Raw genomic sequence first — 18,661 nt, 5'->3', positions numbered from 1 at the left:
GACCTTTGTTGTGTTGGGATACTGGGGGTATTTTTTTGCCTTAAACCTATTATACCTAAACTTACAAATAGACTTAGAGCTTAAAGAGAGAAAGAAAGAAAGAAATACATCAACATCAGAATTATGCGCTAAGTCCCAAAATGTGAAGGGTCTTTCAGGGACTCACAAGCCATTGATATATTGTATAAGGGCTATTGTCTCTCACAATAAGGAAACCACACATTCTGAGATGTGTATTGCATATAGCTTGAAAGACTCCAATTAGAATATCTTAAAATAATGAAGTCTGAAATCTTAGTGAAATTCTTCAAGTAGTAAGCTTAGATTATTATTATTATTATTATTATTATTTTTGGACAGAGCTGATGAGTTCAGATGGAAAAATTCTTGTTACAACCATTGTAAATCACTGACCCGTACCAAGCAAAAATCAAGTTTGGCTAAAGCTAGACTGGAAAATTAAAAGTTCTGACAAAATATGTGAAGTAATTTGTAGACTTTTCTATGTCTTTAGTGTCTCTATAGCATTGGCAGGAATGAGAAAATACTTGATTCAAGTGGAATAATATTTCTTCTAATATAGAATTTATGAAAAGTGCCATATTGACAACTCTAGAGAGATTGAAATATTTTGTTATAGCCATAGGATAGGTTAAGCATGGACTGCATCAGCTATACAATTTGTCAGACTAGTATGTTAAAAACATTCTTCAACCATGTTCTGGGCAAGCTACCTTTAGGAGGAGGTTCAACACATTAAATATCATGGCCATTCAATTCTGAGCTTTGTGATGGCCCAGTCAGGTGTCAGTATTAATGGAAGTTCTTGTGATGTAGCCACTTGTTTTTACTAGGCACTAGACTGAAACCACATGGTCATTTTTCTAAAGGTCATCAGACAGCCTTCAGACTGCAATTACTTTGAATGCATGACCCAGAGTTGAAAGATTGTGCATCCACAGGTTGTCAAGCACACTGGTAATGAGGCAATGTTCAGTATTAAAAAAAAATCCCTTGCATTCCAGATAGTATTGTTAAAATAAGAGCTTTAGATCAGTTTACCGAATGCACTGAAATTGAATTTAAATACAAACATTTTATTTTTATACATATTATTTACTTTTGGGAAAATTACTTTTGCTGATTTGTACTATTGTGTGCATGTTGTTATTTTTAGTCATATCTCTCTCTGTGGTCACAGAGGTTGGAAGGTTAAATTTAAAAGTTCGTTGACAAAACTATTCCAACTTTCTTGGCCCAGATCAAGTTGAGAGTTGTACTTTCTGGTCAGCTGCTCTAAAATTCATCTAATTATTAATCTTTTGTGTTAATAGGGCAGTTGTCAGTAATGGTGATGTTAACCTAAAAGCTAAAATCAATTGCTGCATTGGAAAAATGTAAAATGATTCTATTTTGATTGCAATCAAAAATTTTGCAGCACTCAATAATGATTTTTTTAAAATATTGTCTCAGTTGCTCAGCTTTATAAATATATATTCAGAGAGAGAAAAATTCTAGAAAGCTGTGATGGATCAAAATAATGAGTTCTATAAAGGTGTTTTTCTCTCATTGCTTATCTAGCCTGTGTAAACTTTCAAGGCGTCTTTAGGTTTCAGTCTTTATCAGGCCTGGTGAGTGACTCTTGTGAAATTTAAAAATAAGTTGCCATCAGTATGGAAATTTAGCTTTGACTAGGAGGAGCCAAGGTTGATCTTTGCACATGTTAGATGTTTTTCTTCTATCTTTCCTCATTGCCATTGATTCTGACTTTAGCTATCACCAAAGTCTCATCAGTGGGCAGTGTACTTAAGTCCTTTTTGGATTACACATTCAGATGACAAGGGAACCAGTTACAACATGATTGTTCCTTGAGATGGTTAAAGCAATTGCTCCATTATGTGATGTAGATAGGACCTAACTATGTTTTGGCAATCTGAATTTTGCCACATGCTCTGGTATTCTAAGCATGTCAGTGGACAAAAGTATAACAAAGTTCTCTCTGCATATGGGGGTTTTAGAGTGCTTGGGGCCTTTGATGCAATCAACCTAGCCATCTAATCTAAAAAGGTATTTATCCTTTAGCTAGCCTTTTAACTCTTAAAAATGGAGAAGAAAAGCTGTTTCTTATCTGTAAGAAGTTTTTTGTTTAAATCGGTTAAACAAGTTTCCTGATATATAGCTAAAAGTGCATAAATTGATCAGTGTTAGGCGGTTTAATTCTTCTGGCTAATATGAATTTTTAAGGGCCAAGTCTCATTACTGGGAAGAATGAAAAATGGCTTCTCTCGAGGATTACTGGATGGTTTACTAGCTAGCTATTCTCATCCTTGCTTCCATGTTAAAAACCATATGGCAATCAACAATCAAAAGTTCACATAATTTCAAGGTATTTGTGTTACTGATTGCCTAGATGGAATACTTGAACAATGTTCTTCAGATGTTAGAACTTGCATTGTCTCATCCAGGTCCTGATTCATTGAAATACAGCATACTTAAACATGCCTAACTTTACATGCCTGGGTAGTCCTACTAATTTCAGTGAGATTTCTCATGTGCTTAAAGTAAATTGTGTGCTTAAGTGCTTTGCTGAACTATGTCTCTAATCTAAGGGTAGGTCTGCACTTACTTCCTGGTCCGGCTGTAAGCAATCTATCTTCTGGGATCGATTTATCGCGTCTTGTCTAGACGCGATAGATCGATCCCGGAAGTACTCGCCGTCGACTCCGGTACTCCAGCTCGGCGAGAGGAGTACGCGGCATCGACGGGGGAGCCTGCCTGCCGCGTCTGGACCCGCGGTAAATTTGAACTAAGGTACTTCGATTTCAGCTACGTTATTAACGTAGCTGAAGTTGCGTACCTTAGTTCGAAGTGGGGGGTTAGTGTGGACCAGGCCCAAGTAACCTTCTATAAATGTTTGAAGATGATCTTCTACTACCACTCTATGTCCATTTCTTAAGTAGAGATGGAAATGTGAGTTAAATATTTGTTTTAAGACAATGGCCATTTTGCTCCAAGATCTTATTCTCAAATGAAATTACACAAATTTAAGAAAACATACAAAATAGTTTGTCCACCTCCACACTTGCTCAAATGTAGTGTAATGGGCAATGTGTAGGGGCAGTGTTTGAATCAGGGTGGCAATTTGATGCATCTTTGGCTATGTCTTAATGAGAGAATCTTAACAAATGCCTAAAGCAGGAGGACAAAATCATCAAAGATGATTGTCTGGAGGGGATAGGTATCAGGGAGATCCAGGGCTACAAACTGGCAGGAACCCAGCTCTTTGCCATCTTGCAATAGCAAAGGCATGGATGGAAGCAGTATCAGTTCACATTCTAAAGGTTATCTTTACAAGTATGAGTTCTAGAAACGACTTCTTTAAAATAAAATCTTAAATTCTATAGAAATTGATGTCTTAAGCCTCCTGTATTTGCTAGATAATGGCATTGTCTCAAAGCCAGAATGCCGGATGAAAGCAGAGGGTTAGGATACGTAGGCTTTCTGGAAAAGCTTTGTTTTGAAGAGGGACTCAAGAAGAAGAGGCTAGAGCTATATCAGACTGGGTTTCGGGCATGGTGTGATTTGGAGAAAATCCCAAGAATGAGAGTGCTGGTGAACAGTGAGTAATGTGGCAAACGTTGTGAGCAAAGAGGTAGACAGGAGCTAGGTTTTGCAGTCCTTAAATTCAATGTGGCGAACAAGGGGAAAGAAATAAAACGATTTGAAGAGGAACTGGGCGTGATCAGAGTGGCAAACAAGGAAGATGGATTTTTTTGCAGCAGCAATTTGGATAGATTGAATGGCAGGAGAAGGAAGACGTGTCTGGAAGATGACAACTTGTCGTAGCTGAGGTATAAAATAAACAGAGCCAGGACAAGGGCTTTTGCAAAGATAACAGAGGATATCAAGTAGATTTCTGAGATATTATAGAGGAAAAACTGTCAGGATTTGGTGAGCGTTAGTGTTGGAGGACAAAGTGAATTAAAAAAATAGTATGAGGCTGCAGGTGTAAGGAATGGGGAGGATATTAATTTGAGTGGTGATAAAAAGAGAGGAAAGGTGATGAATTCATTTGCCGCCATGTTAAATTTGACTTGATGGTAGGGCATCTAGGAAGAAGTGTCAGATGAGCCCAAATGGAGCGGGGCAAGGTCTGGGTGAGATGGTAGATGTGGTCACCCAGGAATAAGGCATTAAAAGGAGAGGTGAAGATACAGCCCTAACAAACCCTGAAAGGGAGTGGGAAGAAAAGGAGCCCCAAGACACGCTAAAGGAGCAGGTGGAGACTGGAGGTGGACATAGAACCAGGGGAAAGCACGCTGTCTGAAGCTCAGAGAGAGGATAGTTTGTGAAAGGGAGCAATCTACCGTGTGGGGAAATGAAGAGCTGTTGCTACTTAGTGCTAAGTCAGTGGTGACTGACAAAAGCAGGTTCAGTGGAGTGGGGAAAGGGTGGCACCAGATTGTAGTTTAGCAAGGGAAAAGTTAATATTGTAGTAAAGCATTGCTTTCTCTGATAGGGTGAAAATATGGGGGGAGGGTGTTTTGTTTTTCCCTCATCCTTTCTTCTCTGGACACTTTTCCTGGTATGTGTCATTTCATAGCTCCTTTCCCTTCCTCCCCTCATCCATGCCTGGCTTGGGCATCAGTAAACCTTTCCCTTCCAGAAACTCATGGCCACTCACATGACATTCTCTCTGCCTCTTCCTTCTGTCCTAGGAAGGAGCCAGGGTCATTCAGTAGACTAGCATGAGAAAGGAGGGGACTTAATGTTAATTTTGTACTTTTGTGCCTAGATACCACAAATATAGGCATAATAAAAATGCGTAGCGCCAGGGCTGCTGTGAAGTCTGATCTGAAAGCCTGTCAAGAATATCACAGAATGTGAAATTGGAAGAGATCCTCACAAGGAAAGCAGCAATGTGGCTCAAGGAGTGTGAAGTGTCTGTGTGTGAACCAGGCAGCAGACCTGTAGACTTATCAGCTGACTTGAAGGGAGCCAGAATGCTGTCCTGGCTCTACTTTGGCATCTGCTTCTCTGGGATATGAGTGTCTCTTAAGGATATAAACATAATATTTTAATGACTGAAGAGAGAATGTTCCAACTATAAATGTCTCAGGCTGCAGTCAGGTGCACAGTTGTGAGAAAGGTGCATAGTCCCATTTATGGCAGTAGGGTGTTAACTTTGAAACATGACAGTTTAAATGACATCATTATTAATTACACTACTGATAATTTTAGCAGAAACATCCTAGTTAACGTGCTTATTAAGTTGGATCCCATAACAGTGGAAAAGGCGTCGGAGATCATTGTCTCTCTTTCTCTCCTGTGGCCACTGGAGAATTGTTTTCCACAGTAAATGCTGCAGTAATTTGTGCAGTTCTATGTGCCACATAATACCGGGCTCCCATCATTTACCTTGGGAGTTTATTGCACAGAAATTGTCCTGCTTTTTTTTTTTTCCAGCTTAAATTTTCCTTTCTTTATTTTCCTCCCATTATTCCTTGTCATGGGCCCCAGTTCTCATAGCATAGTGGGAGCCATCACTAGGAGACTTGGAATAAGAAACCAACCATGGAACAGGGTAACAGCCAAAATGAAAGGAGCCGGCACCAGTGAAGGTGGAAAGGAGAAGCTGGGGGAACCAAAGAGGGGAGATTGTGTGCCAAGTGGAATGTGACTAGATTTTTTTTTTTTAACCACTTTTTCTACCTCCGCCTGTCTCCCCGCCTCACCTTCCGCACTTCTCAATAGATTATGAAGTAAGGCCTGACTAGGAGTGTAGCAAAAGACAAGGACCAAGAACAGGTTCGAAGGAGAACTTTACTGATGGAAGGGGAACAGTAATATGTTGCATATTGGGACTTTGGACAGAGTTCAGCATAAGGGTGAGAGAGAGGACACCAATTCTCTCCCTGTTGTAGTAAATGTCAGCCTTCATGAGTAGGAGTCCATAGCCTAGATAAGAGTTCAGAGTTCCACAGGTGTTTCTTTAACATATGGCATACAGATTGAAAATATTTATCAGTAGGTATTTAGATATTGTCTTTGGAATAAAAAGTAGTGGTTTCCTTCAACACATTTGGGTTATGTTCACACAGCAGTTAGGAGGTGTGATTCCCAGTGCAGGTAGACAGATTCACACTAGCTTAGTGTGAGCTAGCTTGCTAAAAATAGCAGTGTGGACATTGCAGCATGGGAGATGACTCGAGCTAGCTGCCCAGGCTTGGAACTGGGGTCAGGGGGGCTTGGGCTTCTAGCTACCAGTGACTCAACATCCACAGTGTTATTTTTAGCACACTAGCTCAAGATGAGCTAGCACAAGTCTATCTACCCGCCCTGGGAAACACAGCTCCCAGCTACATTGTAAATATATCCTTTAAATACTTTTTCTAATGGCATTACAAGACAGATATGGAAGTTGCTGTCCCATTTTTTTTATTTCCCCCAGAGGCAAGGAAACTCTACTCGTCAATATGTTGAATATGCTGTAGCTGCTGTTTTGTATGGGATGACCCATTACTTCATGATTGATTGGATTGCTATAAACTTCATGGACATTAGTGATGAAGTAAAAGTCATGAATGCTGAGATGATAAATGTGCAATTTTTTTAATAATCCTAATCTAAAACTAATTCATGGCACATTCTAAACTGTTACTAATATTAATATTTTTAGCATTGGTCTACACACAAACTTGTATGGATCTAACTAAATCCAGTTTGAATTCTGACGTTTTGTTGTTTTTGTACAAGCCTGTGTGTGTGCACTTAAATAACAAAATATATGAGTTCAAACATCAATGCTAGTTATTTTGGTGTGTTTGCAAGTAGACCAGCCCCTGGTATCTTTGCCTCCTCTTCAGCCACCACAAGAAAAGTCTTGTACTTCATTATGTCAAGATATAGGATATTGTTTGTTTCTCCTCTGAGATGTTAGCTAGGCTTGTGTTTTTCAAAAATGTTCTTTGTGATTAATATAAAAAATAACTTGGAAGATAGGCATCTGATATAATTTACTATTTAATTTGCTACAATGATTATAAAGAGAAAATCAAATTAGAATGGTTCAGTAGGCTTCCAGCCCTAGAAAGTCAGTTTCTTTCCCCCCACCCCACCTCTTTATTTTAGAAGTTTTAACAGGTAAATATCAGAGACAATACAGTAATCATTACAACAGTGAGACATTATACAGTAGTATAATCATTGATCTCTCTTTAACAGGTGTTACTGTGTTACAGAATGAGCATCTTTACACTACCCACTACATGTCATTTCTAGTGATTTTTATTACATTGAGTGAAATCTCTGATTACATACACCGTTCTCACACAGGGCATGCCTATAAAATGTCAATATTAAAAAAGTGGGCAAGTGTACAGAGGTTCTTTTGCAGGTGAATATATCAAAGTCCTTTGTCTATTTTCCTTGGTATGTAAATGGCACATCAATTTTTCCATAAAGAACGCCTCCCATATTTTTTTTGGAACCATTGCTCTAGAGTTGGACTATTTTTTTCCCCAGTGGGAAGCTATCAGCCTAGCAGCTATTAGCAGATGAAAGATTAATTCTTCATTTCCTTTGTATGATTGTTCCTGCTAAGAAGCCCCTGGAGGGATTACCAAAGGATCATTTGGTAATAAATATCTAATAATTTGTGATACTTGGTTACAAACTGCATCACAGTAATGGCTGGATGTGTCTACCATATATGCATAAAATCTTCTTTGACCACAATTTCTCCAACATTTATCTTCATTCAGTCTCTCTGTATATCTGTAGCTATAACCTGATTGGTTTGAGGTACCATTTGAAATAGCAGCTTAAGAAATTTTCTTTTATTATGCTACAGCCTAAGTTAGCTTCGTCATTTTTTCTAGATATAACCCCATTCCTTTGGTGTAATTTGTTCAGGTAGTTTTTAATTCACTGTGGGGTTTTGTTTGTTTGTTTTAAGAGGCAGTGGGATTAAGAAGTGAGGGCAGTCAGTAGTAAAGCGTTCAAATATCTTAAAGTATATTCCACAGTCAAGAGGCAACATAATGCACAGTGGGAGCTTAATTACCATGTCTTTGACCCACATAGAGTTGTAATAAAAACACTGATATGTAGCTCTATTTTCGTGAACAAATGAGTTTACTTTCTCTCCCCCTTATGTGACTCCACTACCGTCCCCCTCTCCACTACCCCAAAAAGCAAACAAACAGACTTTTTGTATGCTGGTCTATGTCAAGTAATGGGCCAGTTAGTTAAAGCAGTAATCTGAAGATAGTATTTGGGTTTTATTCAGTTCTATTAGAAATGACTGAACTTTGTGATACAGGGGCTATTATCCTCCCAGTTGTAAGGAATTTCTGTTTTATGAGCAATACTGACACAAAGACAGCACTGTGTAAGCCATGTCTATAACTGAACACTTTCACACTGCAATTTAGGAGGCGTGCAGTTCAGGAAATTGCTGGCTTCTGCTGGAGCACACTTTTACTGCAAGGAAAATTTTATTCATCACTCAAGTAATTGGCAGTTTTAATACCTAGTTAGTAATTACCTTATAAACAAACTAATATATAAACGAAAGACTCTATGACCCGTTATCTAAATCATAGCCTTATTTGGCCAGTGAAAGTGACACATGATGGTTGTGGTTGTTGTTGTTTTTTATTAAAGTAATTTGTTACCATTTATTATAAATACTTCCAGCTAAGAGTTTAAAAAAAAAAAAATGCAGTGTACCTTTACCAGACAGCCTGAGGAATGAAACATGATACAGAAGGAGAGTAATGTTGGAGAGGCTGCAGGATCATTTACTCTTAATGGGAGGGCCTATTAATCTATAACTTCTGGTTAAGTTTTTGAGTCTGGATTTTTCTGTCCTAATGAGTAGTAACCCCTTCTCATGTGCATAAGCAACCACCCCAGAATCCAGTATTGCTAATGTTTTTTCAGAACCTATATACTTGTTAATATCTTAATTTAAACCACTTAGCATGCAATCTCTAAATGGTGGTGGGGGGGAAATCCCAATTTTTGAACACTGCTAAAACTAGGTATATGAACTATTTCAACTAGACCTGGTTGAAGCAGACTGGAACCTAACCAGCAAAGAGCGGACACTGGCAGATGGTTACATTCCTATAACCATTTGAGCTCCATTCTCCCCTTCACCTCCCTAGCTCCTTACAGTGGGATATCCCAGAACGTATTGCCCTGTGTACTGTTGCTTCTGATCTCTATGCGTCTCTTGGGCACGCTATTCCTCACTGAAGCAGCATAGGATTGCTGCTCAGATTTTCCTGGAATGCACCAATACAAAAACAAGGTTAGGTAGAATCGCAGGTACGAATGCAGAAATACGGTTATGATAAAAGAAAAAATACGTTTCTTGTGACAGGCTATGATGCCAATGTCTCTAACCCAGTTGCAAAGTTACTGTTGTAGTGTGTATGGAGACAGGAAATACCATTAGTTGTGATGACCACACACAAAATTCGAGACACTCCTATATGGGTTATATAATATGTACTAGTTTCTTTCTTAATTACTTGAGATGAATTGAAATATCAACTCCACTTACAAAATAGCTGCTCTCTCTCAGTGGTGGTGCATAGATTGATCACTATCTTCTAATCTAGGTCTTTGTCCTTAATGGGTGTTTGGGTGGATGAACATTCTTGTAACACTTATTTTAAAACAACATTGTGGTATGACTTGGTTAAACCTTGACCTAATTTCTCTGCAATGCTGAGTGTCCTATTGCTCAATGTCAGTACCGTATAGCTTTAAAAAAGATGTGCTCTTGTTCAACCACAAGCCTTTTGGAAATGATGCAGGAATTACTGGATGAAATTCTATAGCCTGCACGGTGGAGGCCAGCGTGGATGATCACAGTGGTTCCTTTAGGTCTTAAAACCTATGAATCCCAGTAATCAGCTTGTAATACAAGTAGATTCTTTTTCTGTCCTGGCAATATGATTAAGGAAATACAGATAAACAAGTTTCTTCAGAACATGCAGAATTGTAACTTGGTATATGATGGTAGCTAATCATTTTACTAAAGAGAACTTGCTGAACAGTATCTCTTCTCCAAAAAGTTAATTTCTCTATGGGACAGTGGAGCACTAGTTTTTGCCAGGTTGATGTATTGTTTGCAAATGTTTATCACCAGAATGGCAGAATCTTTGACTAATATCCTAAAATTGCAGGACCTATAACAAGATTGGGGGCATCTTGCCTGAACATCTGAAACCATTTCAGTCTCTAGAGACTTTGGACCTGAGCAACAATAATATTTCAGAGTTGAAAACTGCATCATTTCCTTCTTTGCAGCTCAAGTATCTGTAAGCGAAACTTCATTTTTAAATTTTTCCAAAGTGCTTTCAAAATGTTGAATATGCCATCAAATTATCTTGGTCGTCATTGCAAACCATAGCTATCCTGCCTCTGTGCTGAGGCGGTATTTTTTTCAGTTTGATACTAACTTTAAATATTTAGTCCCATCTTTACCTGTTCCATTATAGATCATTGGTATAGGCACATAGACTGTTGCAATAGAGCTTTTAGTTCATAAAAAATAAAAAGTCAAAGTACGAAGACTAAACTGGTTAACAAAATATCTCTTGTTGAGGCCTAAAAATGTTACAAAATAAAGTTTAAAAAATCTTCAATTGGGTTTAATTATATTGAATTACATTTGGAATTTTATTCATTTCTTGAATCTTTACAGTATCATTGATTTGAGAATTAAATTAATCTGTAACTGCATTTAGTCAGCATAGTTACGGGGCATATGTTGATAACATACTTGTCAACTCTGATAGCAGCAGACTCTTACAGAATTGAACGTAACTCTTGGCCCTCCAATTACCGACTGGTGAGGACTGTGGTTAGATTAATGATTAATCTGGTAAATTTAAGAGTTATTTACCCTGGGATAGGCAGTGTATGATCATTATATCTTCCTGCTTTGTATTAAAATTCTATTAAATAATGGTATATCTAACCTCCTAGACATTGTCTCAACAGGTACATTAACAGTAATCGAATAACCTCCATGGAGCCAGGTGCCTTTGACAGTTTGTCTAGCACACTTCAAGTATTGAAACTGAACAGGAACAAAATTTCAGCCATCCCTCAAAAGATGTTTAAACTGTCCCATCTGCAGCACCTGTAAGTGCAACCTACAGTTGGCTGATTGTTTTCAGGTCTTGCACAGCGCTGGCAGTGCTTGAACTTTAGCCCTTAATTTAACCAGACACTAAGTGAGGCAGACACAGAGAACCTGTACTGCAGCTTCTAGTAACTGCAGCCTTATAGTGAAGAAAATACTGTCACATATGGGTGAGATGGGAATAGTCTTTGTGCTAAAATTGGATTTGCCTGATCAAGAAAAATACACAAGGGCAGCAAAAATGCTCCAGTAATTAGACACCTGAGGAGATATTAAGGGCTTGTCTACACTGGCGCTTTACAGCACTGCAACTTTCTCACTCAGGGGTGTGAAAAAACACCCTCCTGAGCGCAGCAAGTTTCAGCACTGTAAAGCACCAGTGTAAACAGTGCACCAGCGCTGGGAGCCACGCCCCTTGTGGAGGTGTTTTTTTTTTTTTTAAGAGCGCTGGGAGAGCTCTCTCCCAGCGCTCTGCCGTGACCACACAAGCCACCTTAAAGCGCTGTCATGGCAGTGCTTTAGTGTTGCCAGTGTAGACTAGCCCTAAATATACATAACTTGGATACAAGATCAGCCTCTACGTATTTTCTTGGCAAAAACAGATGAAGAGAAATCACTTGCTTTCAGAAAATAAGACAGGGAGCAATAGCCTAAAGTTAGACACCATCATCTTGACTGATGATATACTTCTGTCAGAACTTTTTTTTTTTTACGTTTTAAGTAATATCTAAAACTATTATATATGAAAGGAATTAGAGAAGAGGGTTTTTTGTTTTCTCTGTGCATTTGATAGTACTTTGTGTCTAGCGAGTTTGTGTTTCTCCTGTATAGAACTCTTCTGCTGCGTGGGTCTCCTATACATCTTTCTTAGTATGCAAATGTGACTTTGAAACCACAAAAATTGACAGGGGGATTTACATGAGTTTGGGGAGTTGTAGTGTGATACCCAAAATAACTCTTAATTGACTGGATTTCAAATTGATAATGCCTCTTTAAGGGACAAAACTTAATTTGATTAGCTTTTAAGAAAAAGTATGTAATAATAAAGGCAGCTAGGCAGGAGGATGCACTGTTGAGGAAGGTGGTTGTGTAACATCCACAGATATTGAAAAGCAGTTTAAATCGGATCTCAATGGAAGTGAAAGTAGACTTTAAAATTCAGGATGTATTAAGATCGAGAGGACCACGGAGATCATTTAGATCCATCTGAAACTGTCATTCCTGCCTGTTCTGATATGCAGGGATTCAGATGAATGGAAAGCCAGTCCTTATGCAGGTGGATTTATTACCTTAGGTAGTGTGTTTACTTACCACTGTAGAGGCAAAGGAATTGTATGACTGTGTGTGATCTCATAATCATGTTCACCTTGACTTGCAAAGCTAGGCAGAGGAGGAGCAGGGAAACACCAGCGTCCGCTATTAAGTGTGATTCCTTTAGTGTTTCTGTACATTAACCCCAGATGCAGAAGTTGGGTGATTGAGCAGGTTACAGGGATGGTGGTTTAATTCCTGAAAAGCTAAAAATTTGAAAAGTGAACTAGGTTGGAGGTGTAGAGTTTTGTGTTTCTGGGTGGAAGGTGTAGAAGCAGAAATCTCCTAGGGAGGCAGATCAGTAGTCCTCATGGAGAAAACAGAGGACCAACTTCGGTCCCTTTATAAGGATCCTTCTTTATTTAACCCCCTGATTACACACTAATTGCTGCTAACTAAACATCAAGAACTTAAAAATAAATGTAAACTTCAGAAGGTGATTTGTTATCTCCTAAACCAGCTTGGACCTTTTAAATTTAAAAATCAATGTAATAACAAACACATGTCCTTCTATAGTTGAAATACATTAAGATTAACTGTGCTAGGACTATTCTGTGTTACAGTAAAAAGGTCTCATTTATCTTGTTTACTTTGTTTTATGTGTAGTGTGGGTGTTTTAAAGTCTGATGATGAAGAAATGTTACAGGCATCCAGGTAAACTTACTCTGTTGTAACTGTAAAATGTATTGATGCAGGGAGCTGAATCGCAACAAAATAAAAAAAATAGATGGGCTTACTTTCCAAGGACTTACTGCTTTGAAATCACTAAAAATGCAACGAAATGGAGTAAATAGACTCATGGATGGAGCTTTCTGGGGACTAACCAACATGGAAGTCTTGTAAGTATAAACTTTCAGTCTTTTCAGAAGAGACATAATTTGTGTAATTCAAAATAAATAGACATGCTTGTTCAAATGTGAAGATATTTTCAAATTAAAATATTTTGGTTTGGTTTGACAAGTCGTGAGCATTAATAATATGTAAATGCAGTTCTCGCAACTCTGCATGCCTCTTTTTTTTTTTTTTTATATTCATTCTGTGAAAACCAGATATCTAGCCAGTAACATCTCACGATCAATTTCTGATCCATGATGAAGCATGCACTTTATTTATTTTTTTACCCTACATTTTGTCTGTGTGTGTTTTGTAGGCAGCTGGACCATAACAACCTAACAGAGATTACCAAAGGCTGGCTTTATGGCTTGCTGATGTTGCAGCAGCTCCATCTCAGCCAAAACGCCATCAGCAGGATCAGCCCCGATGCCTGGGAATTTTGCCAGAAACTCAGCGAGCTGTGAGTAGCTTTTATTCTATTCCAGTTCTGAGAGTAGGGTACATGCCAAAGCATGAGCTGCTTACCACTGATCTGTGAATTTTTCATAACAAAGTTTCCAAAGTGACAACAGCTTTTTTGTGTGTGTGCAAGATAGTCATATTTTGTTGTGAAAAGTTGAAGCCCCAACCATGACCGCTTCAGTTCTCCATGGCACTTGTGCTAGGGCTTTGACACAGCAATTTTCAAATGAAAGAAATCCATTTGTGAATAGCAGGAAATAATACACAAGCTGTATAATAACCAAAATTTGTGTAGGAGGCTTTGTGATAGCTGCAACTAAGAAGGTTTTTTGTTTAAAAAATGAAGTGGTAGGGAGAAATGAGTAATAAATACTCAACCATTGAAAGAAATTTTTCCATCTTGAACTTGCAGAGATTTAACATTTAATCACTTAGCAAGATTGGATGATTCAAGCTTCGTTGGTTTAAGCCTACTAGTTGGACTGTATATTGGGAACAACAAAGTAAACTACATTGCTGATTGTGCCTTCCGGGGACTTTCCAGTTTAAAGACTCTGTAAGTTGACATAATTTATTTTAAGGTCAGAAACCTAGATGGTGCATAAATATACCCATTTTTTTTCTTGAATTACTTTTATTTTGTTTTGAAGGAAGTGCAGAACTACAAAAGTTTGTTTTAATCTTTCCTAGACCTTAGTATGGTTTCTTTTTTTTTTGTAAGTTTTCATCCAGGGTAGTATTTTTTTTTTTTTTTTTTTTTTCTTGCAATACAGGTTGTGTACAAATTTATACATCCCCAGACCTTCCTATTTGTCACAGTGATTTCATAAGGAAGCTTCTTAAAAGAATCTCTGAGGGGAGAAAAGGAAACTAATAATGGCTATTTCTATTCTCCTCATGGCAGGGAGCACACTACTAGCTCTCAGCAGTGGCATCGTGGCATCTGCTGTACATGTACACCCCAAACGAGCTATATGCACATGGGTGGCCTTGGCAATTGGCTGCCCCTCAGAGACTGGAGGGGCAGACTCAGTCCTGCTCCCTCCCTCACATCCAGTTCGTAGCCCCCAGAAACATTCCTCTCCAGGCACTTCTTGTAAGGGAATGTGGAGGGCAGCTCTGCCAACATTGCTCCCAATCCCTGTCCCCTCCCCACAACCTCATGCCTTTTAAGGGAAGGATTTGTGAGGAGCTGTTCTGTCAACCCCTGTGTCACTTGACTGCAATCTGACCATCCTCTGTCCTGTGTCTAACCTTTTAAAAAAGTTGCCTTTAAATCTAATGAGATGAATACCCTAACTGCTAAATGTCATAATTTATGTTAAAGCATGAAGCTGCCATGCTCCAGAGACTCTTGCAAATCCCAATGGAGCTAAGAGGGAGTGGCAGAAAGGCTAAGACAGCACTGCTGTGAGCCTCGCGCTGACATCTTAGGCACCATGATTATAGGTTCCACCTAATTAAATAAGAGTTTCCCTCTTGGTAGATGTCATGAGGGTAGAAGCCTAAGCCCAGACATAGATAGATTCAGTGGGTCATTAAAGATTAGGGGTTGATGATGATCAAGGCTTTGGGTTATTCAGCTAGTCAGCCTTTAGCATTTGTCTGAGCACTGTTTTTGAAATAATGTTGTTTTACTAAATTTGTGATTCGGTGGAGAGGTGAGAAGTGTGTGAATGAATTAAAATTGTAATACTCTGGAGGATGTTCAGCATCAGTGTAGGCTCTCTATGAGCTGAGGGGTGAAAACATTATCTACTATCTGTTCTTATCAGTTTAATAACTGACATTTCCAATGGCCAGAACAATAAGTTAGAGCTTGGCTATATGCATGCTGAACTTATTCCAAGGACTGGGAAAGTGTACATTAAACTCTTTACTTTTAGGGTTCAGACTTTCTGTATATTCTTCTCCTGTGACATGGTTCTGAGTTTTTTCTTAAATCCTGTCCTACTAGTTCTCTGCTCAGACACCACTCCTCTTTCACAGATCTGGTCACACACCTTTGCTGTCGTGGCCCAAGGGTGTGAAACTTGTTCCCTTTGACATCCATCTGTTATCATATTTAACTGACTCTCTAAAGCTTTTGTCTTAGGTGTGGTTTTATTTTGATATGACAACTGTTGGCCTCCTCATTTCTTACCATCCCCACTTTCCCTTTTCCCTTCTGGTATTTGGATGCCCTTGAATTTCTTTTAAATAAATTGATTCTTGTCATCTTTTAAAGTAGTGGTGAAAAAGGTCAGGCCCTTGAACTTCAGACATACTAGAAAAAGAAACAAATTGGGTCAAGCATCTTTTAAAATTGATATTATATTGCACAATGTTCCTTACACAGGCCATTCTAGAAATTGCTTTAAATATAATGTACTTTTTGTGATTGGGTCTGATCTCTTCAACCAGGGATCTGAAGAACAATGAAATCTCATGGACTATTGAAGATATGAATGGTGCATTCTCTGGACTTGACAAACTTAGAATGCTGTAAGTATGACTGACCTGATTTTGGATTTTCTTAGTTACTTAAAAAAAAATTAATATTGGACTAGCTCAGATAAAATATACTGTGAGGGAGCCCAACCTTGGGAATTTTATTAGTCTCTGAAATTTGTGACTTCCTTCCTTACTGTTTTGCTCTTCATTGAAGCCTCCTTTTCTAGAAAACAAAACACCAGCTCTTTAGTCAAACAAAATCTGAAGAATATGATCCTTCTTGAATGTTATCAATATGGAGATTCATGCAGTTGCTGCATAGAAACCTTTCACACTGAATTAGGATTGCTCGTAATAAGAAATGAAAGGAGGTGTGTTTTCAAAGATTACAAAAGCACAGTGCCCAAGGGAAGTCTTTGATAAAGTAATCCAGCATCTAGTGGCAATGGCTCTGCTATAATGCAAAGATGTCATTTCAAATACACAGCTATGGAATGAAAAGATGTTTACATTTATAGATTTTAAAAAACAAAATTCCACGTTACTGAACTGTACACATTAAACATCTTTGAAAATCATACCATGATCTATATAGTTACTGAAGCAGAATAAATGGGTATATTTTAGAGATGAGGTATTTTGTTGCAGCAAGAAAGGCAGAATGGAGAACGTTAGTCACAGTTTAGTAATAATTGCCTAAAAAAGCAATTGTATAAGATTTTCTTCATAGTTCCAAAAAATGCCCCTATTTTACTGCATCTGTTTTGCATTAAGTATTTATATTTCCAGGATACTCCAAGGAAACAGGATTAGGTCCATTACAAAGAAAGCATTTTCTGGTTTGGATGCACTTGAACACCTGTAAGTAGCTGAAATTCATATTTAACCCAACAGTGGCCAAAGCAAATATCAGGATTAACCAAAACAAATATAAGACTACCAAGGTTACCTCATGACTGTCTGAATGAAGCAGATTTACCTTGTTGATCAGTAGTGTGATACTTCTTAAGAACTTTCTGTCTAGGAATTCTGCTCAAAGTGCTATATATTTAAGTGAACATCAGCATGCTATGGAAACTGGTCTTTGTTCTTTTGGTTACTGAGCTGATCTCTACATTATCAGTACAGAATGGAGCGAAGTATAGCTTGAATCTTTACTTTAACCTTATTTGAGTTAATAAAATGGATTTTTTTCTGATTTTTTTTTTTTTCCTTCCCCAGAGATCTAAGTAACAATGCAATCATGTCAGTGCAAGGAAATGCATTTTCACAAATGAAGAAACTTGAAGAATTGTAAGTTCTTGCCCCTAAAATCTCCATATTAGAAAATACGTAAGCCATATAAGATACTGATAGATTCAGTATTAACCTCTCATTGCAACAATTCTGAAGTCATGTAACAAATGGTGCATCAATAGATTTTTCTCTGTAGTTGCTGCATATAAGCTAGGTAGCATCAGGCGGCAGGTGTTCATTTTCTACTCCATTTGGTACCTAGAGTCCTGAGTTTAAACTGGTTGATCCCTAATGCATGAGATAAGAAACACTTATTAATGTACTGTAAAGTGAGTACTGGTATCACTGAACTACCACTTACTGGACCAGTAAAATGCAATATCATAATTCTTTACCAAAGACCCATCTGCAGATCCTTATTATTGGCTCCCTCTGTCCTGAGGCAGCATACGAACAATTGCAAGGTAAAGTCCCCCTTTCTGAGGGAATGCTGTAAAAGCTCTTTTTCTGTTGAGCAGTGCAGCAGCTGTTACAGCTAACTCTTGCTGAAACGGAAAAGACCTTTGTTTTCTTTCCTTGAGGCACAGCTAATTTCTTGTCTCCGGTGCTCCTGTCTCATTCCTTCTCTAACTTTTCTTGTCTCAGCCCTGCCCAGTCTAGTTTCTAGAAATAAGAGTTTGCAACATGACAAAGCTGGATAAGTCAAAAAGAGAAGCTGCTCTTTCTGTGAAGAGAAACTACCTGAAACTTTGCTGGAGAAAAAATGTGTGTTCTGCTGTGGCTCAAGATTGCTATTCTGGGTCAGACTCAGAACTGCTTAGAGGCTGGCCCTCGTCTTCCTTTCCCATACCTGATGACATTTCCCAGTGTTCAGGCCTCGGAGAGAAAGCAGAGAGCAACCTTCAGACAGTAGCATCCACCAAGGGAAGTAAGATGCTTAAGAACATCGTGCTCAGGGAAGTTCTGAGTCCTTCAGGGACTTGGACATTCCCTCTGTTTATAGAGAGATTTTTCTAATGTCTCCCCTGCCAACTCTCCAAAGTTCTCAAGTGTGTTTCCCTCATGGCTAGTAAATAACTGGGCAGATGATAGAACGTGCTTTCCCAAAATTGGCTAAATTAACTCTTCATAATATGCATTCCCAGGAATTTCGCCCATTCAAAGGACCCTAGAGAAGGTTAGCACGGTGAGGGTATGACTGATGTTCACTGCATCAAG

The 18,661-nt window shown here is 38.4% G+C and overlaps 1 protein-coding gene across 1 annotated transcript in view; it reads left to right on the top strand.

Annotated features, from left to right (window-relative positions):
- The window catches only part of LRIG3 (leucine rich repeats and immunoglobulin like domains 3), a 50,169-nt gene that overhangs the window by 12,607 nt on the left and 18,901 nt on the right, over window positions 1–18,661 (top strand). Inside the window, exons 4-11 of the mRNA XM_024205110.2 lie at window positions 10,203–10,337; window positions 11,023–11,166; window positions 13,174–13,317; window positions 13,629–13,772; window positions 14,187–14,330; window positions 16,178–16,258; window positions 16,997–17,068; window positions 17,429–17,500. Of these exons, the coding sequence (XP_024060878.1) occupies window positions 10,203–10,337; window positions 11,023–11,166; window positions 13,174–13,317; window positions 13,629–13,772; window positions 14,187–14,330; window positions 16,178–16,258; window positions 16,997–17,068; window positions 17,429–17,500 (936 nt within the window). The remainder of the gene's footprint in view (window positions 1–10,202; window positions 10,338–11,022; window positions 11,167–13,173; window positions 13,318–13,628; window positions 13,773–14,186; window positions 14,331–16,177; window positions 16,259–16,996; window positions 17,069–17,428; window positions 17,501–18,661) is intronic.

This window comes from Terrapene carolina, unplaced genomic scaffold (genome assembly GCF_002925995.2).
Source record: "Terrapene carolina triunguis isolate 2854851 unplaced genomic scaffold, T_m_triunguis-2.0 Scaffold68, whole genome shotgun sequence".
NCBI lineage: Eukaryota > Metazoa > Chordata > Testudines > Emydidae > Terrapene > Terrapene triunguis.
Note: the sequence above shows the minus strand (reverse complement) of the source record. Positions and strands in the feature narration are given on the sequence as shown.